Below are 26,857 nucleotides of genomic sequence, written 5' to 3'. Positions count from 1 at the left end.
GTCTCCTCCCAGGCGGACATGCTCAGAAAACCTCCAAAGGAAATCTCTCCGGAGGCATCCGAATCAGATGTCCAAACCACCTCAACTGGAGCAGTGGCTCTACTCCGAGCTCCCTCTGGATGTCTGAGCTTCTCACCGTATCTCTAAGGCTGAGCCCAGCCACCCTGTGCACCAAGCTCATTTCGGCCGCTTATACCTGCAATCTCATTCATTCTCTGTCTGAACAATGACCATATCGAACTACAATTTCAAAAGCACAGTCAGGCAGAACAGCTGCAGCTGCTCACAGTCTGCAGCTAGTTGCTATCAAAAACTGCCCCATTATAATGAGTATTTAGCATTAATTGCCATATTTTTCATCTTTCTGTAGTATCCATAGTTTCCCTTAACTAGCAGTAGTTTGTGACTGAACTAGATCAACACACCAAATGTAGATCAGAAGGTTGAATAGTCTACATATACAGTATATAACTGTATCTAAATCTAAACTTTCTGTGAGGGAATGCAAATAATATTGCTTGGTGTAGTGGACATCTCAGTCAACCTGGTTGGTGCCTCTTTTGATGAGAGCCAATTTAAAACATGTACTTCATGTTATAGAGGGAACACAAAAATTAAATCCAAATTAGATTCTTTTAATCAAAACTATGAGTTAAAAGTTACCAAAAAGCAAAGGAAAAGACAGAATGTGCTGAATAATCTCAGGATCCAGAAAAGAAATTCAGAGAACGATCACACAATAATGCATGTAATGAATGTTTGAAACATTTTATTGCCAAATTAGATATTTTTACTCTTTGTAGCTACTCTTGTAACTTTTTACTATATGTAAAAGAACATTTTTAGGAAAATACCCTAAACATGACTGAAAACAAACAGTCAAAAAAGAGAATGTGAGTGGCAGAACAACAAGACCACCCTAAATAATGATTTAAATAGTCAACCACATGATCTATCATTGTTATACCCATTGTGTTTTCTGTGAAGGAGCCTCAGCTGACTCTGTTGTCCAGGTGACAGTACAAGTACATGGACACAATCATGGCAGCAATCTGGAAAAACACAACAACTTGTAAATCCAAAGGTTTGGAAAATTAAAATATTTATTTAAACCATACTGATTGTGTAGTTGATAAATGCTGTTTTGGTTATCTCAGATGACACAAAAGTTTCTCAAGAATAGTCAAAAAAAACTTGACAAGTCCTCTTAGACCCACTTGTTTCCACCAAAACCTATATCCTAAAAATATTATAGGGTAAAGGTTAATAATAATAATTTCAATAATTTTATTCTAAAAATAAAAACTAACCCACAGAAGTGACATACTTGAAGGTCTTGCACTTGGTTTAAAGGTCACTCTCTTTTACTGCCATTCATATTGAATGCTGAATATTTCTTATATTTCTTATATTGTTTTCTTAAATTTCTCATATTCAGCTTCTCCTGCTGCTTCTCATAGCATAAATGTATTTTCTATATGTCTTGAGTAGCTACTGTCTGATTGAGGGCCGTCATTTTTCTTTGACATTCTCATAACTGCATAGAACTATCCAGCTCATATAGGTGTATAATGTTTCCCTAATTAGGTTACACTGTTTGGCAAATAGTTCAACACGGGGTTGAGATTTTGCTCTCTACAACACAATAACCCCACAGATGGAGGTCTTTCATCTGGGATTTTTAGGTTCTTTGATACAATTTTAACCCTTAAGCACTGATTTTAAAAAGTTAAACGAAGGTCCTCAAAGACAAAAATCTCCACATCGAAAACAATACCAAAAAAACATTACATATTAATATCATTTTCACTTCCAATGACTTATCTCTTTTGATCTATATCAGTCCTGATCATTATTACCAAATATTTATTCATTTTCAGGTTTTTAACCTTTTCAATGGCAGCTTGTTTGCATGCTGCTGTTTTTTTACGGAATGAATTAAAATGAATTATTGTCTATAACATAAGTGGTAAAGGGACAATTCAGTTTTGGATTATTACAGGCTTGTTGGTACAAGAGTATCCAGCTACAAAAATGCACACATCTCCATCATATATTCACCCCCCCCACCCCCCGAACACACACACACACACACACACACACACACACACACACACACACACACACACACACACACACACACACACACACACACACACACACACACACACACACACACCACACACTGTGATATCCCTACCAGCATCCCCAAACCATTTTAGTTGTAAACCTTTTTCACTTGGCGTCAGCGCTCCATAATATAGCAGGGAGCCTGTATTTGCTCCATGGGCCAAATATGAAAAAACATTAAAATGACAATTTCGAAGCCAAAGCTCCAGAATGTGTAATGGCCAGGGAATCAAAGATAGCAGCTATAATGGGTTTCAATGAGGAAATTTTGTCCTTAATAATACACTGTGTATACAAAATTGTTACACTTGGGACCTTAATGCATCATAGGGGCTGAGGTTAAAATTTCAAAATTCCCCTAAAATACACACCTTTACCAAATTGTATGCCAAAAGTAGAAAAATAGCCAACAATATCTAAGATAAGATAAGATAAGTCCTTTATTTCTCCCCACGCCAGGGGAAATTCACATTGTTACAGCAGCTTATGTAGCAATAGACGTAGTAATAGACAAATCAAAAATGAAAATAACAAAAACGTCCACATGGGTGCATGAGAGTTAAGCACTATCGGCCAAAGTGATCACACTGACATTTTCATGAGAATTTAGCTTTTCCCTTTCATTTGTTTTACCTCTAACACTCCAGTTCCTGTTGCGATTCCTCCCACAGTGTTGGCATGCTCTTTGAGGAGCTCCAGGATTTGTTCAAAACAGCCCTGAGGAGGAAAGTATTTGTCCAATAAAAATGTCATTTCTACACAATACACACATTAGACAATCTTGGCAGGTGCCAGTGGAGCAAATCTTAAGCTTTTGCTATGTTTCAGTGTATTACACGTTCCTACCCTAAGTAAATTAGGGTTGGCTGCAACTAGTATTGTCTATATAGCAAAACATATCTATCAGTGAATCTATTAAATGATTTTTCCACTCAGTCAATTTAGTCAACCATTTGGTCATATTTAATATTAAAATAATGAAAGATCTGCTAATTCATGCATTGCAGTGAAATTTGGTACAGGCATTCATGGACCTGTCAGGAAGAATTGTAATCTCCTTACGGATTGCGTGACCTTCCTTCTAGCAACACAATTAATACTTTGACTTATGACCAAATACCATCCATCCATCCATTATCTATACACCGCTTAATCCTCACTAGGGTCGCGGGGGGGGCTGGAGCCTATCCCAGCTGACTCGGGCGAAGGCAGGGGACACCCTGGACAGGTCGCCAGTCTGTCGCAGGGCTACATATATAGACAAACAATCACTCTCACATTCACACCTACGGGCAATTTAGAATAATCAATTAACCTCAGCATATTTTTGGACTGTGGGAGGAAGCCGGAGTACCCGGAGAGAACCCACGCATGCACAGGGAGAACATGCAAACTCCATGCAGAAAGATCCCGGGAAAGCCGGGATGCGAACCAGGGACCTTCTTGCTGCAAGGCGAAAGTGCTAACCACTACGCCACTGTGCAGCCCTGACCAAATACCATAAAACTAATATTATTCACCAGCTTCAGCTGTATGTTGTAGTTAGTGCCAGTTAGCAAATGGTAGCATGCTAAACTAAGTCAGTGAAGATTGGAAACAATATACCTGCTAAACATCGGCATGTTAAAATTGTTGTTTGCATAGTAAAATGATTTTGATGATCTTTGCATTTAGCTCAAAGAACCACTTTGTCTTATTGCAGTTTCTCAGAGCTATATGGCTGTAGACTTAAAAAGATTAATCCATATTCAGTCACTAGTTCATTAGAGACAACAGGGTAAAACGAATGCAGTCTTAAAATACAAGTGTGCAGTATATCCTATATTTATGAATTAATGTTAGAATGTTTTTACTGAAGCCGTTTTACATTCAGTTTAATTACTGTAGATACTATAGAATGTGCTACGTTTAAATTGTATTGGACTATACTGAGAGGCATGCCTAATATTTTGGCCTCCCGCTTTTATGTTAATGAACGTACACTCAAGAGTTTTTCATTTCACCTGCACAGTGCTGCGCTCTGCTTCTGCTAGACTGCAGGGGAGGCTGTTGGTCCAGCAGCAGCTGGGTGGCAGGCTGCTTCCATTCTCCTTTTCAAACTGAGAGCCCACAAAATCAGAGTAGTTGGAGAAACCACAACACTGTAGCTGAGAGGGGGATGAAAATGCACAGTTAACACTTGAGTAGACAGTTTTATGCAGTTAATAATGGTTTTAATTTACAAAAATTAGACATTTTACTCTGCTTTTCTGTCAGTAAACTATTCACTGAAACAATCAGTAAATTTCATGTTGTCACCTCAGATGTTGCTATGTGTTGTGCATTTATTTTCAGAAAAAAATCAATGCTGACTGTTTTGTATTTACAGGCTTTGGTCTCAAAAATTATTAAACCCCTGATAACCATTAGTGAAATCTATTATTTTAAGTAATGATTACATTCTGTGGGCAGCATCACATTGCTTAGAGTTTTACAAATAAAACTTTTGGAAGCTTTGAGCACTATAAATTCGATTCACCTAAAACAGAATACTACGGTGGCCGCGAGGTGCAAACCAAATTTACATAATGCAAAACACTTTTACAACCTCCAAGACAAATTTACAAGCGACAAAACACTTTTACAAGTCCAAAAACACTTTTACAAGTCCGAAAACACTTTTACAAGTCTGAAAACACTTTTACAAGTCCGAAAACACTTTTACAAATCCAAATGTAACCGGAAAGGTACTGTCCCAACTCCGGGATTGAACCGGAAGTGACGACGAGGAGCGGCTAATGCACTCTGTCGGTCTGATCTGCGCCATTTAAACACTCTAAAGACCGACCACATGAAAAACAAAACCGTATGTTCCCCACAAAACGGGCAAAACATCACCCGCTCGCTGTCCGTTGCATTAGCCGCTCCTCGTTGTCACTTCCGGTTCAATCTCGGAGTTGGGACATTCCCTTTCCGGTTACATTTGGATTTGTAAAAGTGTTTTGTCTCTTGTAAATTTGTCTTGGAGGTTGTAAAAGTGTTTTGCACTATGTAAATTTGGAATTTGGATTTGTAAAAGTGTTTTTGGACTTGTAAAAGTGTTTTGTCGCTTGTAAATTTGTCTTGGAGGTTGTAAAAGTGTTTTGCATTATGTAAATTTGGTTTGCACCTCTCGGCCACCGTAGAATACACAACAAAAATGATTTGCTTTGCTTGATGCAATACAAGTTTGTTTTTCCTCAAATACAAAACAAGCTCTAACATTATTCACTTTTTTATACATTGCTAATGTAAATGTAACATCTGTTAACCTGTCACACTATTAGTGATTGAAGTCTCTTTAGCAGTGAGTCAGGAGAGATAAAAGATGGATGCTAACTGAGTTACCTAAGCTGAAGCTATTGTCAGCAGGATAGATGACATGAAGCTGACAAATTTTATTAACAATGCAGGGTTACAAAATATTAGCTTTGCAGTTTATCCCAATACAGTTTGTTTAGGCTTTGTTATGAGTGCAACTCAGAGAAGGATACGGTGTGACACTGTTACAAAAGCTACATTTACTGTTTGTGAAATAAAGTCAGACTGTAAAGATTCGAACAGGTACACATCCTTTGTTCTTTAAAACCTATAATAAATAATGGATGCTGCATTAAACCTATCTTCAAACCAAATAAGTTTACAGAAATATAGGAAGAAATGTGTGGGAGATATTTTTACTTTACGTCTAATAAACAGTGGCCAACATTGAGGAGTTTAGTAGGCTTGTCAGATACAAAATGATCACCCCTAATAGTGTAATATCCTTTACAATCAATGACTACAGCCTTCAAAATTCAGCATTTATCACTGCAGTTACTGTCAGTTCTTTTTTTGTTGTGGAATCTCTCTGTATTTAATCTGGCCTTCAGCTTAAAAAGATTTAGATCAGAAGAGTGGCTCCACCAGTTGAGGTTATTTCACCTCTGCAGCTCTTTGGATACTTGCTACAGGTATGAACAAAAGATTTCATACACTTGTAAAGACCATGTATATCACGACAGTCTTGAATGTCCAATGATCTCTGTAACTCAAAATTTCCCATGATGGAATCATCAAAAATCCATGCATCTTTCTCAGTAAAATAATTGTGCACTTGGATTCTTTCATAGATTATTATCACTCTTCTGGAAATGCGACAAAATCTGCTGGGTCAGAAACATATGGACAGCAATGCTAATATATGGTCAAATGTCCTTTGGGTATTTTCAAAGGTCTCTGGCAAGCTTCTGACAATATCTTTTACAACTTCTCCTGACACAATTGGTAAAGTTAAAGAAACCTTGTTAGCTTTCTGACACAGAATTGTTTTCTCAGCACAGTCCACAGTGTCTCAGTGAGGTTTAAGTCAGGACTTAACCACCACTTTCTTCACTTGATGCCATTATCGTGTTAGAACAACCAACTGCATCCAAGACCCAACCTTTTGGAGAATGGTTTTCCTGAAGACTGTAGAGGTAGTAGTCCTTCATTATTCCATTTACTTTGTGTAAAGCACCAGTGCCATTGGCAGCAAAACAGCTTCAGAACATATTTTCATTTGACTGTGGATACTGACAGCTGTGTTTCACCAGCTTGTAATTCAATGCAGACCTGCCTTTTAGTGATTCGTGGTTGACGCTTGACCATCCTAACCAATTGTCCCTTAGCAGCAGGTGATAGTTTGTGTTTTCTTCCTGACTGTGACACAACTGTACCATGCACTTTATACTTGCAAACAACTGTTTGCACAGATGATTTTGTGTCACATGTGAAGTGTTTAATATTGACTGAGTTGACCATGTGTAAAATCTGGCACCATAAGTAACATTAGTTTTCGAGTTAAAAATTCTTAAAGAAGATTGAATCGTATTGATTTTTGTGTCGTTTTCTTTGCACCAATCTGTGAAACTATGTTTGAAGTGCCATAACCTGAGAAACAATGTAGCTACAGTAGAATTTTACAGGGTCATTGATACACTCCCCTCCAAAAGAATTGGAACAGGGAGGCCAATTTCTTTATTTCTGCTGTATACTGAGAACATTTGGGTTTGGGATTTGGGATGCAAATACCTGGGAAAAAAAGCTAAAATGTTGATCTGTTGCCTCACATTCATCTGTTGATGTCAAACCCAAATGTTTTCAGTCTACAGCGAAAATAAAGGATTTGACCTCACTGTTCCAATATTTTTGGAGAGGAGTGTATGAACATATATGATCTTCAGTGGTACAACCCTTTGATAGAACAATACAAACCAATTATATGATGGTGCAAACTTGGTCAAAAAATGCCAACATTTCTGTCTACTCTGATATTTCACCAACCATAAAACCTTTATTTGTCACCCCAAGAGGCCTTGTTTTTTCCCCTTGTGATTGGGACCAATAGAAGCTTTAAAAATGTAAAATATAGGGCCAGTCAGAGGCATACTTTACGAGAAAAAACATATTGAAATTCAGTTTATTGCATTTATGGTCAATATTTGAACAATCATTGAGCAAATATGATAGGTGAGACCAGTTTTTCAAAACTTTCATGAATTGATGTAAAATGACCCCATTGTGTTTGTGGCTGAGTCTAACAAGTGTATCAAATGGACCCTGTTGGACCTGAGTCAGCAGCTGTACTCTATTTTAATGATTCAGAAGAAGTTAAGAGGCCATGCCACTAAGAAAATTTGATGACCGCAGTTTTCTGCGTCACCAAAACTAATCGTTCAAGTTGTTGTTTGTATATTTTTGAAACAGCAAATGTTGTCATAATTCTAGAAGACCTGTAATAAACCTATGAAAGAGCCAAAATGCATGATTGTTTTATATTTTCATGTTTTGTGAAAAGGACACATTGTTTTCACTGAAGTTTCAATGATTCCATCATCAAATATTTAGAGTTATAGGAGTCGTTGGAAATTCAAGACTGCCATGATTTACATGGTCTTTACAAGGGTATGTAAACTTTGTTCAAGGCTGTACATATTATACCTCTATCATGGTGGTGTTCCAGATCTTGGTGACCACAGGATCACTGCCATAGTCTCTTTGTAAAGCAGGAATTGCCCACACTCTGAGGATCCCCTCAGCCTGTGGAAAACACATGCATGCACGAATACACACCTGTGAGTAGCCTACTTAGATTACATTCCCTAACCTTGACACACACCTGGCTCAAACTTTGCTCTCTTTGCTTTCTGGGACACCCATGAACGTAGATTATTGCGCCTATTGGGGTTCTCCAGATTTTCCAGTTAATCACGGAGGTTCTCCACCTTAGGTGGCTAGCAATACAATACAATACAATACAATACAATACAATACAATACAATACAATACAATACAATGACTTTATTAATCCCCAAAGGGAAATTCAATTGTCTGGTGTCATCTGTTTACTTTTGAATTAAATAGTGTGATTGATGTCCTCACCTTCAAAATTATCCACATTTTTCAACGTCTTCATTTGCCGAAATGTTCAAATATTGATAAAATGTTCTCCTTGTATTCTGGTATATCCTTACATTCTAAAATGGCCTCTCTATTTTACATATCCTATTTTCCTAAACAGTCTTTCTGTATTTCTCTAAAATATCCTCACTTTCTAAAATTTTTTCATTGTCTAAAAGGCAGAGGTAGGTAGATTAGCCAAAGAAATTGTACTCAATTAAGAGTAATGTTAATTCAAAATAATTTCACTCAAGTAGAAGTAAAAAGTAGTCATCCAAAAAATTACTCAAGTAAGAGTAAAAAAGTATTTGGTGAAAAGACTACTCAAGTCCTGAGTAACTGTTTGATTGCAATGTCTGATTTATTTTTTAAGAAATGATGTGATCAGACAGACAAAAATGTAAAATAATGTGCAAACTCTGGTATTTCCAAATAATAAAATAAAAAAAATTGCAAAAATAAATAACATCTTTACAAAATATCAAGTTAAGGCACAAGAAACACAAATCTCAGTTTTTCACCACAAAGCTTTTGAAACAAATACCTGTAGTATGGCAACATTTTTATGTTTGAACAGTGCAAACTATTTCCAGTGACAAGATATACTGTATGCTGTAAACCCCCCGTCCTCGCTGTATCACGTGGACCTATCAAGCCTGATGTCACCGTTCACTTCACCTGTGTTAGTAAACAGAAGACGAAAGCTGAAGACATCAATGCTAATGCTATGCTAATGTTCTCAGACTCCGAAGCAAGATCAAATTTCTCGAAAATGCATTTTTTTCATTCCATTTCTGCTACGTGTGTAGAATTTGTGCCGCTATGCTGCCACAGTTCGTATGAGGTCATGTGACTGCAGGTGAAACACAGTCACGTGATTATTGTTGCTTCATCTGATTGGTGAAACACAGTCATATGGTAGATCCATTGCGGGCATCTCTCTGGCAAAATAAAGCAGATCTAATGTGGTAAATAAGAAAATAACGAGTCGAGTGTAGCCCAGTGTAACGGAGTAAGAGTAGCGTTTCTTCTTCACAAATTTACTGAAGAAAAATAAAAAAGTATGGCAGAGTAAAACTACTCTCAGAGTACATTTTTTTCAAAAAGTTACTCAAGTAAATGTAATGGAGTAAATATAACTTGTTACTACCCACCTCTGCTAAAAGGTCACAATTTTTCTGAACAGCCGTTACATTCTGAAACTATTACTGAAATGTCCTAGTCGTCCAAAAACATATGTGTTCCTAAACTGTCCTTGCCCTCTAAAATTTTCTATTCAAAAATATAGTCAATTTTCAAAGCTTTCTCCACTCTGCAAAGCTGTCCTCTTCTTTCAAAAATGTCCACACTTTCCAAAATTTTGTTTATTTAGTACAAATGTCCTCTGCTTGTACTGATGTCTTCACTCTCAAAAAATGTTCCAACTTCTCTGTTGTACAAAACTGTCCCCTTTTTGAAAACTGCTGCAGGGAAAATGTCCCGTTTGTCCAAAGAAAATTCCCAATTTTCAAAAATTATTCATGATCTCTAACATGTGCTCAAATTCCAAAGTATTAAAAATTTTCCCACTCTTGTAGCTTTAAAAATGTTTCCGTTTCACAAAAATGTCTTCACTGTACACATCCCCACTTATCATTGTCAAAAATAGTTATACAAAAACATCCCTACTTTCCAGTAATTTTCATTTTTTCAAAATATCCATCTTTTTAAAGGTACTTACCATTTGAAGGTTTAAATCAAATCAAAAACATTTTTCAACAGCATCAGAAATTCATACTGTCTTTTTTTATAGGGGTCATTGTGTAAACAAGGGGCTTTTATATGTTAATGTCTTCCTGTGGACTGGTATGAAAACTCATCATTGCACAGCAGAGCTTTTACTGTCAAAGTCTCACACAATTATGCATTCATAGGTACAGATACATTCATACTTTGAAACCTCTTGAAAGTAAAACACTGCAGCTGATTTCATGGGCAGGGAAGGTAATTCACTGGGAGTCATCTATTCATCAGAAATTAAAAGAATCTTCTCTCACACAAGCTACCTGGGAAATAAACAACCTTAGCCTGGCACCTGGAAGAAAGAAAATAAATCAAAAGATGGCCAAGCCAGTATTCTCCAGTTCTCTTCTCCTTTTTTGGTCACAAAAGGTGCTACATTTACATATATATTGATGCCCCTGATGGCTTTGGTGAGAAAACATTTTGCCTCGAAAATGCAAAAGAAGAAGGTTAGGTTTCAGGCTGGGGAAATTCTTTCGCTGTGAAGGATTCCACCCCTCGCCTCCACCCCCAGCATGCACACACACACACACACACACACACACACACACACACACACACACACACACACTTTTGATTAATAATCCCCTTACATACAGTCACACAAAGACCCATTTCATGAGGACCGAGACTGTGTGGTTTACTGTATATGCATGCACTCATTTTAACATGTGTGTGGTGGTAGATGTGTGTGAGCATGTGTGTAATGAATGAGGCAGTGGTGCCCAAGGGAATGCAGGCATAAATGGCACAATTAAAAATGCCCCTCAAGAAGCTGAGAGAGTGGTTGAGATCAGAGAGGGTTATTACCAGGCAGCTAATTCATCACTGTCACTCCCTGGGCCTCGCTGCATCCCATTAAGCACACACCATACATACGCACTGATAAGAGCCTCACCAAACCTACACACACACGCACACGCACACACACACACACACACACACACACACACACACACACACACACACACACACACACACACACACACACACACACACAGAATGGATAGGCAGGACAAAGCCAGGAGTGAAGTAAGAGGTGATAACACATCTATCAGCATACGGTTGGGTAAACACATTTTACACACATGATAAAAATCTCCTTCATGTGAATTCATGGATAGTTTTGATCAAAACATGTCTCTGAGCACCCAGAAGCGATGGAGAGGTAGTCTCTTCACTCAGAGAAACTAACTATACATTCTCTGTCATCTCAAGACTATCTCTTTATCCACTTACATATTTTATGTGCTCAGAGTAACTCTGTAAGACACCCCGTGAGGAGACTTTGCAGACTAAACCACATGTATATGACAAATGAACTATTTGCAAATATACACTTATTTACATATCAACCACAATACAATGCACGCAATGGACAATGCAAAGACCAGGCCCAAGAGACAGATGGATTGTGTAGGCCAGTCCACAAGATGCAAGAATGACCTCAGGAACACTGGTAAAGGTCAAAATGAACTCAGATCAACTAACAAGCTGTAAAGCAGACCAAGGGAGACATTGAAGGTGAACAGAGGCTTGGCCTAGCCATCCACTAAGGAGTCATGCCCAGTGCCCACCCCAAAGGAGGGACTGGCTGCTATATTCAGGTAATGGATTTGAGATAAAAGTGGACTGAGATGACCATGTGGCTGCTGCACATATGGCAGCTAGAGACGCTCAACATTACGGGGCCCATGGGGTAGTCACACCACAAGGTGAGTTTACTCAGACCCAGGATGTGACTGGCACACCTGGGAAACACACATCTGCTGAATGGTGTCGACAATCCAGCAGGTCAGCCCAACAAGTGCCTGTCCAAATTACTGGAGTTAGATGAAGAGTTGGTCAGTCCTCGTGACAGCCTGTCTGCACTAAATGTGCTCCGATAAGCCCAGACAAGGCTGGTGTTCATCCTCTTGATCTTCCCTGGAAGATAAAAGTAACCACAGCTCAACCAACTGAGACAGGTTAAATTCAGATGAAGTTATAGGCAGGAACATCAGCTTGGGATGAAGGACCATGTCCATAATCATCATGCTCAAGGGACATTCAGGTGTTGTCAGAGTGATGGTGGCTCAGCTGGAGTAATGTTCTGACATCCACCATTAGCAGACTGGAAGGTCTTCATTCAGTAAGGGTCCCACCAAATGTGTTAGATCTATGAGAAATACGCAAGCATTGGGAAATACAGCTGCAACAGTTGACTGTTTCAGAGATGCGGACACTGCCAGACGAAAGCGTCCTCACCTGCTGCTTAGCTGACTGGGAAGTCTGCACTCAGCAACGATCCCACCAAACATACTAGCTTGCAACACCATTAAGAAGGTAAGGAATTCCTCAAATTAACCTTGACAAGGCACGCGCATGAAGTGAAAACCATTTCAGGTGACGACCTCATGATACCGATTGAGAGAATGCAGTAATCAAAACACATGGTGGCTATTTTGAAGAATCTAAGATATAAAAATAGGGTTTGGACTTTAATTTGTTAATTTTGATTAATTACTAATTAATGACAGAAAAAAATAATGCGTTAAAAAAATAGCGCATTTAATCACACCTTTCGCAGTTCCTTAATTTCTGGCACACTGGTAACCATAGACTGTCTTTGCCGGTAACACTGATACACACTCCAGCTCAGTAGGTGGTGGTAAAGTGTGTTTGCCAACCATGAAGAAGATGCATGGGAGTGACATCAGTGCACAAGAAAGTTTGGTGAACAGTGAAGGAAGACAAGACTGTATTGAGCTTGTTGGTCTAAAATTTCTTTTTTTAAAAACTTCATGATGCCAGCTCGGATAAAAGCGTGGTTGTGTGCAAATTGTGCTACAAAGATTTTTCTTATCATTGCAGCACTTCAAGTCAACGGCATCACCTCAATGCAAAACATGTTGCTGTTAGCACCAGAGGTAACGTAAGCTACAACAGTTCTGGACCACTTTTCAAGACAGTGAATGTGCTTGAGTTTACAAAAATTCTTAAAATGTTTAATGTAATCACTATAATTGGACTTTTTTTTTTGCTGTAATCTGTTAATGTAGTAGAAGATGAAAAATGCAGATAAATATAAATGAAACAGACATTTTTGTTGTTTCACCCTGTAAAGCATGACCTATCAAAAATTGCCAGAAAATTCTACTTTTTTGAAACTGAGATATTTAACAACCTCTTCAACAAAATCCACAAAAAATACAAATAAATAATTTGCCATATAATTTTTTAATGATTTTTTAAAAAATCACGTTTGATACATTGGGCAGTTTTGACAATTTTTTGCTCACAGCAAAGTTGATTTTAGGAACAGAAACTAGTTTTGTCTTATTTAAATATTTACCATGTTGATGAGATAGTAGTCTCAGAAACTCATGTACACTATATTGCCAAAAGTATTCGCTCACCCATCCAAATAATCAGAATCAGGTGTTCCAATCACTTCCATGTCCACAGGTGTATAAAATCAAGCACCTAGACATGCAGACTGCTTTTACAAACATTTGTGAAAGAATGGGTCGCTCTCAGGAGCTCAGTGAATTCCAGCGTGGAACTGTGATAGGATGCCACCTGTGCAACAAATCCAGTCGTGACATTTCCTCGCTCCTAAATATTCCACAGTCAACTGTCAGCTGTATTATAAGAAAGTGGAAGTGTGTGGGAACGACAGCAACTCAGCCATGAAGTGGTAGGCCATGTAAACTGATGGAGTGGGGTCAGCAGATGCTGAGGAGCATAGTGCCAAGAGGTCACCAACTTTCTGCAGTCAATCGCTACAGACCTTCAAACTTCATGTGGCCTTCAGATTAGCTCAAGAACAGTGCTTCAGCAGAGAGCTTCATGGAATGGGTTTCCATGGCCGAGCAGCTGCATCCAAGCGATACATCACCAAGTGCAATGCAAAGTGTCAGATACAGTGGTGTAAAATATGACGCCACTGGACTCTAGAGCAGTGGAGACGCCTTCTCTGGAGTGACCAATCACGCTTCTCCATCTGACAATCTGATGGACGAGTCTGGGTTTGGTGGTTGCCAGGAGAACCATACTTGTCGGACTGCATTGTGCCAAGTGTAAAGTTTGGTGGAGGGGGGATTATGGTGTGGGGTTGTTTTTCAGGAGCTGGGCTTGGCCCCTTAGTTCCAGTGAAAGGAACTCTGAATGCTTCAGCATACCAAGACATTTTGGACAATTCCATGCTTCCAACTTTGTGGGAACAGTTTGGAGCTGACCCCTTCCTCTTCCAACATGACTGTGCACCAGTGCACAAAGCAAGGTCCATAAAGACATGGATGACAGAGTCTGGTGTGGATGAACTTGACTGGCCTGCACAGAGTCCTGACCTCAACCCCATAGAACACCTTTGGGATGAATTAGAGTGGAGACTGAGAGCCAGGCCTTCTGGTCCAACATCAGTGTGTGACCTCACTAATGTGCTTCTGGAAGAATGGTCAAAAATTCCCATAAACACACTCCTAAACCTTGTGGACAGCCTTTCCAGAAGAGTTGAAGCTGTTATAGCTGCAAAGGGTGGACCGACGTCATATTGAACCCTATGGATTAGGAATGGGATGTCACTTACGTTCATATGCGAGTCAAGGCAGGTGAGCGAATACTTTTGGCAATATAATGTATCAAACATGATACAAATGGTAATATAAGGTTAAAGTTCCCATTTATGTCTATTCATCAATTCAGTCATCAACCAAAATGTATTTGAATTGAAAAACTTTGCTTATTTAGTCAAATGTAACAATGTAACAATGTAAATTTCCCCTGGAGTGGGGAGAAATAAAGAACTTTATCTTATCTTTATCTTTATCTTAAAAATATCGCTATTTGACAAAAATGCGATGAATAGTAGGGAGGTTAAGACCAAAAAATAGGCCTTTGACTTCAAGTCATGATGCAAAGGTCCTCTTTGGTATGGAAGTACCTTAGGGTCATACTAATAAACTTATCCTAAGACACAAGTGAGTTCACATTTTGTATTGGAAATAAACATTTTTTCAAAAATGGCCACTAATGCGCCGAAAATATTCTAGAGCCCATATCTTTGCTACTGTTATAGGTATAATGACACATTTGGTGTCAAAGTGTACATTTTTGGGGTCAAGGAATCCAATAAAATAGGTTTCAAGTTTAAAATACCAACAGCTTTCACCTTACCATGACAACTGGGGGTAAATATGCACATTTCACATAAAAAATTGTGTCATCAAAATTACTTTATTTTTTCAATTCAGTTCAATTCAATTTTATTTATATAGCACCAATTACAGGTCAAATTGTCTCAAGACGCTTTACAGAACCCATATGCCTGAACATGCTTATTACTTTTTTCCTTCAAAAAGTTTTGTATTTAAGCAGTGCAGCTACTTCTGTACATTACATTTGTCCAAAGTAGCATGAGATTTCAACTGGTCAGGAGTAGCATATGCCTAGATGCACCAGGGGCTGTAACAGCTGTAGCAGCTGTTGAAGGTCAAAGGTGATAGGTTAACACTTTGAGGTTCGTATGACTTTCTCATTGAATAGAAAAATGTTTTTAAGGTTAGATAATTAATAGCTAGCTAGTAAATAGTTAGCTACATTATAACTAGCTAGCTACTAACTAGTTAGCTTCATTATAACTAGGTCACTAGTAACTAGTTAGCTTCATTATTATTGAAGCAAGCACATGGCCTACAATTTGCTAGCTAGTTAGTTAGCTTCATTATTATACATATACACACAAATGAATTGCACTTTAGTTTATTGCACATGAAGTTTGCTAACAGTCTGTTGGGAGCTGATTATAAAGTCTGATTCCAGCAGGAAGGAAAGCCCTGCAGTAATGGTATAATTGTGATTAATTAATTACAAAACCTCTAATTAATTTGATTACTTTTTTAAATTGCATCCCATCACTAATATATACACACCAATCAGCCACAACATTATGACCAGTGACAGGTGAAGTGAGTAACATTGATCATCTTGTTCAAATACAATGTTCTGCTGGGAAACCTCGAGTCCTCAAATTCGTGTCCACTAATCCCCACCCCTCATGACAACAGCAGTCCTTGATGCCAATTGCCACCCTCAGCAGGACAATGCACCCCGACACACCGCAAAAGTCTGCTCAGGAGTGGAAATACAACAGAGCTAAGGTGTTCACTCGGGTTCCACACTCCCCAGATCCAAATCCTATTGAGCATCTGTGGGATGTACCAGGATAAGCCTGATCTAGGTAAGTCCTACAACCCACAGGACCCACAGAATTCGCAGCCACCATCCTGTTGCCACAGGACATCCCCAGAGGTCCTGTGTCCATGACCCACTGGGTCAGAGGAGTTGTAGCAGCACAAAGGAGACCAGCACAATATTGGGCAGGTGGTCATGTTATACAAGAATCCTACTCTGGCAGCATGCCATGTGCTGCATAGTACCTTCATGTTCCCAGAATGATATGAATAGTTGAAAATTTAGACAGTGTGATTGGCAGCTTTTCTCCTTGTAAGAAAATAAGACTTTAAGGAGTCATATAACTTCCATGTCCACTAAATTGTTGCAGCTATTATGGAGTTAAGATCTGCAACCAAAATTATTTATGAGGTTTATGGAATGTCATGTTCCAACCATCCACTCAGACCTCTTCTTGTAAGTCCAGACTCTTTAAAGGGAATCATTATATCATTTGATGCCTGTAAATCATTATGATTCACAGTAGCTAACGTACTCCATTCTTGATGGTTGCTGCTTTTGTGTGGTTGGCAGCAACGTCAGGGAAAAGGTCAATAGAATATCCTGATCAGCTGATGTGCTTACATCTGTGATAATGTGCATCAAAATGTGTGCGTGTTGCCATTATGAAGCTTTGTGATGCTAGAAAAATATCATGGCCATTACATTTTTGCTTTTGAGAAACAGCAGTCACTTTGCATGGCTTTGAGGTAAAATCTGTTTAAAGAAAGGACTAACGCTGCTGCTGTGTTTCTGATGTTTTTGCAGAGTGCAGCTGCAAGCTGAGTACCAGAAGCACACACAAATGAAATGCTTCAAGAATTGTATAATTTACTCGCTTTTTCCATCAGCTCTTTCCTGCAGATGGATATATGTTACATTGCCTCCTTTGCTCACGTGGTCTCAGATACGTCTTCTGACTAGATAAAAAAAACTCCACCACTTTCTTTATTAGGATGCCAGTCGTTACTAACCTCCTTTTACATAGCTCATTTGAAATCCTTGTAATTATTAAACGTGTGTGTGTGTGTGTGTGTGTGTGTGTGTGTGTGTGTGTGTGTGTGTGAGTGAAAGAGAGGGGCAGACATATGTAAATAGGCTGTTTTGCATATAAAAGGCTTTAGCTTCAGTATTACTGGGTGATAAATTGCTCAAAATGAGAGACAGCGCACATGGCCTTGGGCCATCACAGAGTCATTAAGTAGCCGAATTTAGTGAGGCGGACATGAAGTCAGTAATTAATGGTAGTCTGCCGCTATGATAGAGAAGATAAAATGGAGATAAAATCCAGAGAATAGGACAGGAAGGTGAGAGGGTGGAAGGGAGAGAAGCAGAGGAACAAATACATTTAAGAGACAAAGGAAAAGGAAATAAAAAGGACGAGTGGAGAAGCAGAAAGAGTGGTGGGAAGAAGGAGGTAATGTGATGGGTATGCAGTAAATGACAACTTACGAATGAAGAGTAGGCCAAAACTACAACTCCAGCAGCCACTTCAGCAAGGAATATGATGAGAATGATGGAGAAAAACTGTGGGGGAAGATGAGAAGGAAGATGATAGAAAAGTCTACATTAATAAACAAAAAACAAACAAAACAGTACTATGTACGGTAAATAATAATAATCACTCCACTCATTAAAGCTCAGTTGAGTACAGAGACAGACAGTAGGAAGACACAGAGCTTGAATTATCTGTTGCATCAGCTCATCCATTGTCTTTTTTCAGTCCATTACAGCTGTTTCTCCTGTGAGCCAGTTATGCGCTGGGTGCTGAGCTGTCACAGGATCTGCTCCACCATCATCTTTCAACACAACCATCATCTTTCAACACAATGGGAGATTTGTACAGGGATGTTCTATAAGGAAATGTGATGCCTGTGCTCCTCATTTGATGCACTCTTAGTGGACTAAGAGACAGTTAGCTCCATCATGAATAAGTGCAATAATGTACACTTCGCTGTTCAGGGTTTAGTGGTGTTGCTAAGGCAGGGGAGGTGGACATGGATGTTAGCTGGGCTTCTGAAGAACCAGAAAACTGCAAGAATGAGTGGGACACTGAATACTGAGCAGCTGAGTGTAAACACACCCCATCAACCCATACATATTCATTTATGGTGATTTACATTATAAACACAGTCCATGAACTCTTAAAAGTCTTCTTTAAAGGGCAATGGGACACAATATAAGTGACTAAAATATCTTACTACCTGACTGACCTGGTAGAAAAAAAAAACTGTCAGAAAGAGGAAGGCCTGGTAAACTGCAGACTTAGTCCATAGGAACTTATTCCTGCCAGTGAATAAACTGCACCTAGAGAAAATACTTCCTGCAAAATGTCAGAAAAGGATGACGAAGACTTTAAGCCAGTTATTGACACTCATGAAGACAACACAGACAGTCCTGATGAGGTGTACACTTACCAGCGTATAACACGCTACAGGTGAGTGAGATCTCAGCAGACAGAACATCATCAACCAGAATACCACCTTACACTTGAATGTGTCATAATGTTACCACAATCTTGAGTGCACTTACTGTGAGCAGCAGACATTTGCTCTCCTTGTGGGCCCCACAGCAGCCCAGAAGTCCCAGCAGCACCAGCACACCACCAATGGCAATGCAAAAAAAGGCCACATTGATAAACTGCAAGCCTTGACTGGAGAACGGCCCCAGGTGGTGGAGGAAGGAACCCCCATCTACACTCACCCAGGTCCCCATGGCCAGCAGTGTTAGGCCACCTAGCTGCAGGAGGATGCAGAAAAAATTGATCAACATATATATGTTCATAAGTGTGCAAGAAGCAAATTAATTTATATAATTTATGAAAGTGGGATAATGACCGTTAGTCGTCCACACTTAACAATAGCGAGTAAAATCTCAATCATTTGGCTGCCAAGCAGTCATTCATACCTGGCCAAGTCAACATCTCTTGAGGGGGTAATTGGTTTGGAATATGAGAGGCCATGTTACGTCATTATCCCTCCGTTACTATTACCTCTTAGTGACAACATGACACCTCAATAGTCTTCCCTCCTATTCAGAGAGGAGGATTTGTTGTGAGGCCGAGAGAGTTGGGCCTCAGGCTTCCTAGTGTGCATTGAGGCTGTGCAACAACTTGGCCTCTTTTTACTTATCTGAATATAATGACTGCCTGTTTTCAGTGCTGCCTTTTTGTCCCCATTAATGTTGCACAGATGCAATGGACAGAAATTCATTTAGGGATCATCTTGTGCTAGTTGATAAAAGCAGCCATAGTGTGTGCAGAAGTAGGCTACAGGACTATAAAGAGTAAAGAAGATAAATTTTAAATTTTGTGGACAACACTAAGGTTTTTCTATTTTCAGCCCAACAAAGACTGTACAAATATGTGACCAGTGTTTCCACTGTCATACACCGAATGCCATGACAGGAATGTACACATTTAACAACTACAAGTACAGTGAACACCAGATGACCAGTAAACTATTGTATAATTATATCACATTCCTGCAAATCCTGAGAAAAATTGAATTCTTGAAATCAGAAATGGAAATTAGTGAAAAGCTGTCTTTCTGAAAATGCTAAAAATGCTAAGGAATCAAGAGATTCTGTATGGGTTCGGTAAAGCGTCTTGAGACAATTTGACTGTAATTGGCGCTATATAAATAAAACTGAATTGAATTGAAAAAACTGAATAGATTCAGGCTTTTTTGCCATACACAGCAATAAACAAATTATAAGTGCAATGAAACTTTTAGTTCACTGTGTCTCTACCTAGTTCCATGTTAAATGGTCAATAAAATCAGTAAGGTCTGCAGTAAGCTGGAAGGACAGATAACTTCATTTGGGAAAAACTGGGAAACTGTTCAGTTTTTATAATATTGTATGACACAACAAACCGTACCTGCACAGCCAGAGCATACAATTCATGCTCCCACTGCACTGACTGATTCACCACAGTGCTGAGGCTGAATCACAACACAGAACCCCCTGCGCCAATCACTTAACATTAACAATAAAATTTTGACTTGAGTCAAAACTACGGTCATTTATGCAAAACATAAAAATACAATTGGTAGTAATGGCATCAGAGAGCAAATTATTAGGTACTTTTACTGGACACCAAGCTGCATGATTTTACTTCCATAATGTTAATGGAAAATGACCCAGATGAGAACAGATTGGGTCTTTTTAACTCTGATATCCAAATCACTTTAAACCAAGCAATCAGTTGAAAGCTGTGTCCCTGCTTTTAGTCATACCTCAGGTTGCAAAGGGAGAAATCTTGTCAACAGTTTTGGTTTCATGAGAAAAACAAACGTAACTAACGTGGACTTGAGAGTAGTATGAAGCTGTTGAGCTACTTGTTCAATCCCACGCTGCATTGCTTACCCAAAGTATCTGCATTTGGACCACTGGATATAACCACTGGATATAATTACAAGTGATGCTCTGTAGTGGTGCGATGTTACTTTACTGCATAAGTAATTTGCTACGTCTCCGAGAACTAGGGGATGAAGGGAGTAACAAATGTAGTGAAAAACTGGGTAATAAGGCAGGAAAAGTGATCATGTAACAAAAATTATTCATTTCCAAAAAGTAAACAAAACCAAAATTCAATACAAAGTCAGCTTCTCAAACACAAAGCTGACCCAAAGGCACCACACTCTTGGCTTTAGGCAGAGGACTACAACACCAACTCAGCACACAAACAACTAATCTGGCCTGCTGGCAATGATGACCAGGGAGGCTCAGCTTTGAACAATCCCTGCTGACTGTAAAGGAGCCACAGGTGCACCTGGCCAATCTGCACTCTGACGTAACCTGAAAAAAGGGGGGAACAAAAAGAGGAAAATAACACAACCTACCTTACCCACACACAAACTCACACCAAGGAACGTAACATAATTTAAAAAATCTTCTGCTTTGTTCATCATTCAGTCAGTCAATGTCAATTACTCTACCTTTCCTGCAGATTTTTCACATTAAAAATCTCAGAGAACAGGGAACAATTATACTCTAATAACTACTGGATGGCTTGGTAGCAAAGTACAAGCCATTGTCCTTTGATTTCGTTGTCATTGTCTGTCTGCCTATCTCTCCTCCCTGATCTCTTCACCTTTGACCTTCTCTTCTTTTCCACCCTTTTATTCTCCTCTATCCCCTATTTGTATTTCAGTCTGCACTCGCCCTATTGAGTGATTTCTTCTTTCCTCTTCCTCTACTGAAACCATGTTTGAAACCTGATATCACCTGTCAGGCTCCATAAGAACCTGACAGGTGATATCAGTCATTCCTCCCACTCCTGCCCTGCTCTGATCTCCATCAGGAACCAGCACTAAACCCCTACTGTCAGACACTGACAGTTCTCATGTGACGGTAATCTCCTGCTTCTTTTCTTTCACTTTCCTGCTCTTCTTATTTAATTTTGGATTCTTTCCTTCATTCTGCTAATCCCTATGATGGTGTGTCATCTGCAGGTGAATGGCCTATCCATTGAACACCTACATGGCAAAACGACTGAAAATGAATCCGATTTTTGAAATAGTGGTAAGAAAAAAAGCAGTGTCATCTGTATGGAGATGGAAAATATAGTCTATGACAGTTCAAGGACAGTGAGTGAATAACATCCTGTGGAATAGGAGACCATAGCCTGCAGAGAGGAGGAGGTAAATAGTGACCCACACCAATGAAATTACCTCACTTAGAAAGGCCTGACAAGGAGAAGCATGTAGAGAATAAAACAAGATGGCGGCTTGCACAGACAAAGCGGCTTAATGCTTTTCTGTACTCTTGTAGTGCCAAATTTTAATTTCAGTTTTATGAATCCCACTTACAGCTAACACAATGTGTCCACAGCAATTGCAGTACTATTGCCAAAATCATGGACAGCCACTGTTCTTGTAATTTGGAACTCTGACAGTTAAATACAGGCCCATTTTCTTTCCACTAGAGCTTACTGTTGTTATAGTCACAACTGTATACAATCCACCAGATGCTAGTGCAAGTTTAGACCTAGGTTACTTGTACAGTCATAACGTCACAGTAGAGCATATATCCAGAGGCAGCTCAAATCATGGGGCTGTTTTAAGGGCTCCATACAGTGCTGATAGAGCCAGACTGAAGAGATGCATCGAGAATGCTAAAGCAGCCTACAGGAGGAAGATTGAGGACACTTCAGTGACCACAAGCTCCTGCTTCTTTGCCCTCTTTGAGGTGAAAACAGTCGACACAAATGCCACAGTTTCAGCCTCAGACAGCCACAGCCTCACTGTGATGGAGCATGAGGTGAGGTGTGTGCTCAGAGTAGTGAATCTGAGGAAAGCTGCTGGTCCTGATGGTGGTGGCAGGAAGCGTAATAAATAAAAGTGCAGATCACCTGTCTGTGGTCTTCACTAAAATCTTCAACCTGTGCCTGTCCACATCCATCATCCAACCCTGGCTGAAGTCTTCAACAATTATACCACTGCCAAAAAAGTCTGTCATCAGCAGGCTGAATGACTACTGTCTGGTAGTCTCACACGGTCATTATGAAATGCTTTTAGAGGATGGTCCTACAGCACATCAAAGCTAGCCTCCCGCTCACCTTCATCCCACACCAGTTTGCCTACAGAGCCAACAGGTCTACAGAGAATATGGGATCGCCACTGCTCTTCACACTGCACTGACCCACCTTGAACACCAGGGGAGCTATGTGAGGATGAGTTCCATAGACTTTAGTTCTGCCTTTAATATTGTCATCGCCAGCACACTGAGTGACCTAAGATTTTCACAGACCACCTGTCACTGGATCAAGGACTTTCTAACCGATCATACCCAGACGATCAGAAAAGGTAACCACCTCTCCTCCACCCTCACACTGTGTATCCTGAGTCCCATTATCTGCTGACTGTTTACATATGACTGTGCTCCATCCATAACTCTAATACTATGATTGCATTCACTGATGACACAGCTTTGATTAGACTTATATCAGTAAGAGAAGAGTCTGCCTACAGTGATGAAGTCCAAAGACCGATAGTGTGGTATTCAGAGAATATTCTGGTCCTGAACTCTACAAAAACTAAAGAACTCATCAAACTTTTGAAGAAACTGAGCAGACACTGATCCACTAACCATCACTGGGGACTGTGTGTGAAGCCACAGCAGAGGCTCCGCTTCCTGAGGATCCACAGAAAAACAATCTCCTACTTTCTTTTTAGCACTGGCCCGTTGAGAGGGTGTTAGCATACTATATCACTGTGTTTTTCACCAGTTGCTCAACAGGAGACAGGAGATCAGCACTCAGATGATCATCGGCTGTTCACTACCTTCTTTGGAGGACTCATTCAGCTCTCGCTGCCTCCTTAGAGCAGCAAACATTTTTAACACAAACACAGATGTGTATACTGCCTAATGTTGCCATGGGCTACAACATGAGGGATGGGTCTTAGCTTCCATTTGTTTGTATTTAAAAAAACAAACAAACATGCTGAAGTCACTGTTAACAGATCCATCTTGCTCTGTATCATTGGATGAACTGCCAGCTCTCAATGAATTTCTGTTAACCTAATTATTCTCAGGCAAGTTCTGAAGTTGTCCAATCCTTGTCTCATAAGTTTAATGTACATTATCTTGTAAATATGAGATAGTAAGTCACAATTATGAGATCCTATATCTATTTGTTTGTCTTTTGTGGGTTCAGTGCCCTTCTATATTTCTATACACCTTTTTCTGCTTTATTTTTCAGAGTTTCAGTCACACATTGAGTTAACATTAGTTGTTTTAACTTGCTATAGCAACTTGAAGTGTGGTGGAGTCTATTCTTGGAAAAAAACCTTGTAAGCTGCGTCTTCCAGGAGAAAAGCCATCAGTGCTTGAAATTTTGAGTTTTCAAGACTAAGCCCTGAGGTCATCTGCCTTATATTTACTTAAATTTAATTAAAAGGCAATCTTATTTATTGGTCAAATCAGTGTTTCAGAGGCAGAAAGAATCCTATCAGAACCTAGGATAGTTTGAGCATCATTCAGCTTCAACAAATATTCCAAAAAGTAAGGGAAAAAACTAGCAACTTGGTTGCATCTATACATAATATAAAAATAAAAATATTTTTAAAAAAATAATATAAAAATATTATTATACAAAATATTTTGGCACTGCATGCAAAAATTGCCAAGGGAGAATGTCCTGTAGATTCTTTTTGTTCCAAAATCTTATCTTAGGCTGACATAAAGGAGAAATGCCTGATCACGTCATGGAGGGCAGTAACATTTTTGCAGGTTAATAGATAAATGAGATATGTAGCTTTAATACATGATGAAAATGAAGAGGCAAGTACATTCCATAACCCAACCTATAGGTGTTGGTGTTGCAAAGAAAAGAGGTTTGTTGAAGCTAATGTCTATACTAGTGCATTAGACACATTAATTTTGTTTTGTATATCGAAGTTTGGACAAATCAATTAGGAACCATTTTTTTCCCAGCCACAACATTACCGGTAGCAACTGTACAGCACAATTAACTGTCTTTCTGAAATGCTTTTAAATCACAACATTATTACAGCGCAGGAAACAGCAGCTGAAATGTGTTTTTCTGATTCAGTATGAAAAAAATACTGACTCATTTGTAAATAGCTTTCTCAGTTCCGCTATAGACAGGGGTTGCTTCTTCAAAGGAAACATTCTCTAAAGGCAGATGCTCCCTGGAGACGAGTCCTCTGATAAAGACGAGATGATAAAACTGCAACGCTGAACTTTGATTACAGCTACAGTGGCTGATGTGATTGAGCCATTGAATTAATGCACTGTCTTTATGAACTAAAGAGAAAACATTTTGCTTTGTTGGCTAGCATTTCATAGGAATAACACATCAGTGCACTGCGGCGACTTCCAGAGATGCCATACCAGCGGCTGAGAGCTTCATCTGTAACAGTTTGAGAGTGGTCGGGCCAGACTCGGTACGCAAATTCAACTTACTATTTACTGCATTGTGTTGAAAGATGTGATTTGTCATTTAAAATCACACAGAACTTTTCATATAAAGATTTCATTAAATGAAACCCTAACCCTAACTCCACCACCACATCACTAACCTCTCTTCCATCAACTTAATTCAGCCTGTAATCAAAGTGGAAACATACTCACGAAGGTAAGCAAGTTGAACAAAACCATCATCAATTTGACAAATGTAAAGCAGCCCATTTTAATCTGTAAAAAAGGGAGAAGAGGGTTAGGGTTAGTCAGCATCAAAGACCTTCTATCTCTTATTCACACACACACATAGAAAGATATTCTACATTCTTGCTCTGTTATTACATCTTGCCCACATCCCTACAAAATTTGTGTGGAAATTCCTTTTGTGACAACAAGCCTTAATAATAACCCTCATAGCCGTAAGAAACAGTAAAGATATCTGGTAATGGGAGATTACAGAAGAAGAAAAATTAGAAAGAGAAAAATTAACATGCAACAGATTAATTAATATTCCAAAATACAGATCTTACCCTTTAATATTTCTTTGTATCTAAGTAGAGTGGATAAAACCAGTTTAATGGTCGTTGTCCTGGGATTTGGAAAGCAAAATTGACTTAAAGATAATAAGAAGAAGCAAGACACTTTTAATTAAAAGTATTCTGAGATTTTCTGCTTCTCCAGCGTGCAAAGACAAGTCTGTCTACATATATTTGTATAGTGATGATATCCATGCAGGTAAAAAGCCTGTGGTGTAGATCAGAAATCTGCTGAGTGCTTTTTCCTAGGCTAGCTGGCAGACTGAAGGGAGGAATGGGAGTGGCCCCAGAGGACACAGGTGACAACAGGTGCATATTGTTCAGATAAATGCATGGAGTGACTCAAGTGGAAGTTCTGACTCTGCAAGTACACAGTGACACAGATTCACAGCACAGGATCAGCCCTGCAGGGATTTGAGGTTTAAAAGGTGGATATTGTGTCTTTGCAATAGACCTATCCGACAGAAAGAGACAAAAAAAATCCTCAAAACTTGAGAGGGAGGAGTCAAATGAAGTCTGAGAGATGACGTAACATGTCGTGCAATATTACATGAGATATGGCCGTAAGGTTTAGTTTGTCACTTCTTACCACTGGTGACTCTTTTGTAAGCCAACTCACATTTTGTCACCTTGTGCAATGTAGACTAGCCTTCTTTCCTCACTAAAAAACCCACAATCTATTAATATGCAAGTGTTTTTCATTTGAAGTTTTCCATGTTTCCACAACAGGTTTGTGTAAGTTGCCCATTGGACCAGGATCAAAATTGCAAATTCGTTGTGCCGTCATGTTTGCCTACTCATACTTTAAAGTCCCGTTTCAGATGAGTTCA

At 39.2% G+C, this 26,857-nt stretch overlaps 1 protein-coding gene across 1 annotated transcript; it reads right to left on the bottom strand.

Annotated features, from left to right (window-relative positions):
* Positions 1-708: 708 nt before the first annotated feature.
* Positions 709-26,232, bottom strand: LOC111581767 (tetraspanin-1). Its single transcript, XM_023290084.3, has 8 exons — positions 26,022-26,232; positions 25,663-25,725; positions 19,096-19,302; positions 18,016-18,090; positions 8,110-8,208; positions 4,134-4,277; positions 2,764-2,847; positions 709-1,052 (listed from the first exon to the last, which is right to left on the bottom strand). Exons 2-8 carry the CDS (start codon positions 25,717-25,719, stop codon positions 993-995), a joined length of 726 nt encoding a protein of 241 aa, XP_023145852.1. The 5' UTR covers positions 25,720-25,725; positions 26,022-26,232; the 3' UTR covers positions 709-992.
* Between the last annotated feature and the right edge of the window lie 625 nt (positions 26,233-26,857).

This window comes from Amphiprion ocellaris, chromosome 2, assembly GCF_022539595.1.
Source record: "Amphiprion ocellaris isolate individual 3 ecotype Okinawa chromosome 2, ASM2253959v1, whole genome shotgun sequence".
Lineage (NCBI taxonomy): Eukaryota > Metazoa > Chordata > Actinopteri > Pomacentridae > Amphiprion > Amphiprion ocellaris.
This window is presented reverse-complemented; position numbering and strand designations above follow the sequence as displayed.

Coding starts and splice junctions, on each gene's coding strand:
- LOC111581767 (XM_023290084.3), bottom strand. CDS start 25,719: ATGGGCTGCTTTACATTTGTCAAATTGATGATGGTTTTGTTCAACTTG. Junction 18,091..19,095: donor GCAAATGTCTGCTGCTCACA/GTAAGTGCACTC, acceptor CTTCCCCCACAG/TTTTTCTCCATCATTCTCAT. Junction 1,053..2,763: donor CAGGAACTGGAGTGTTAGAG/GTAAAACAAATG, acceptor GTGTTTTTCCAG/ATTGCTGCCATGATTGTGTC.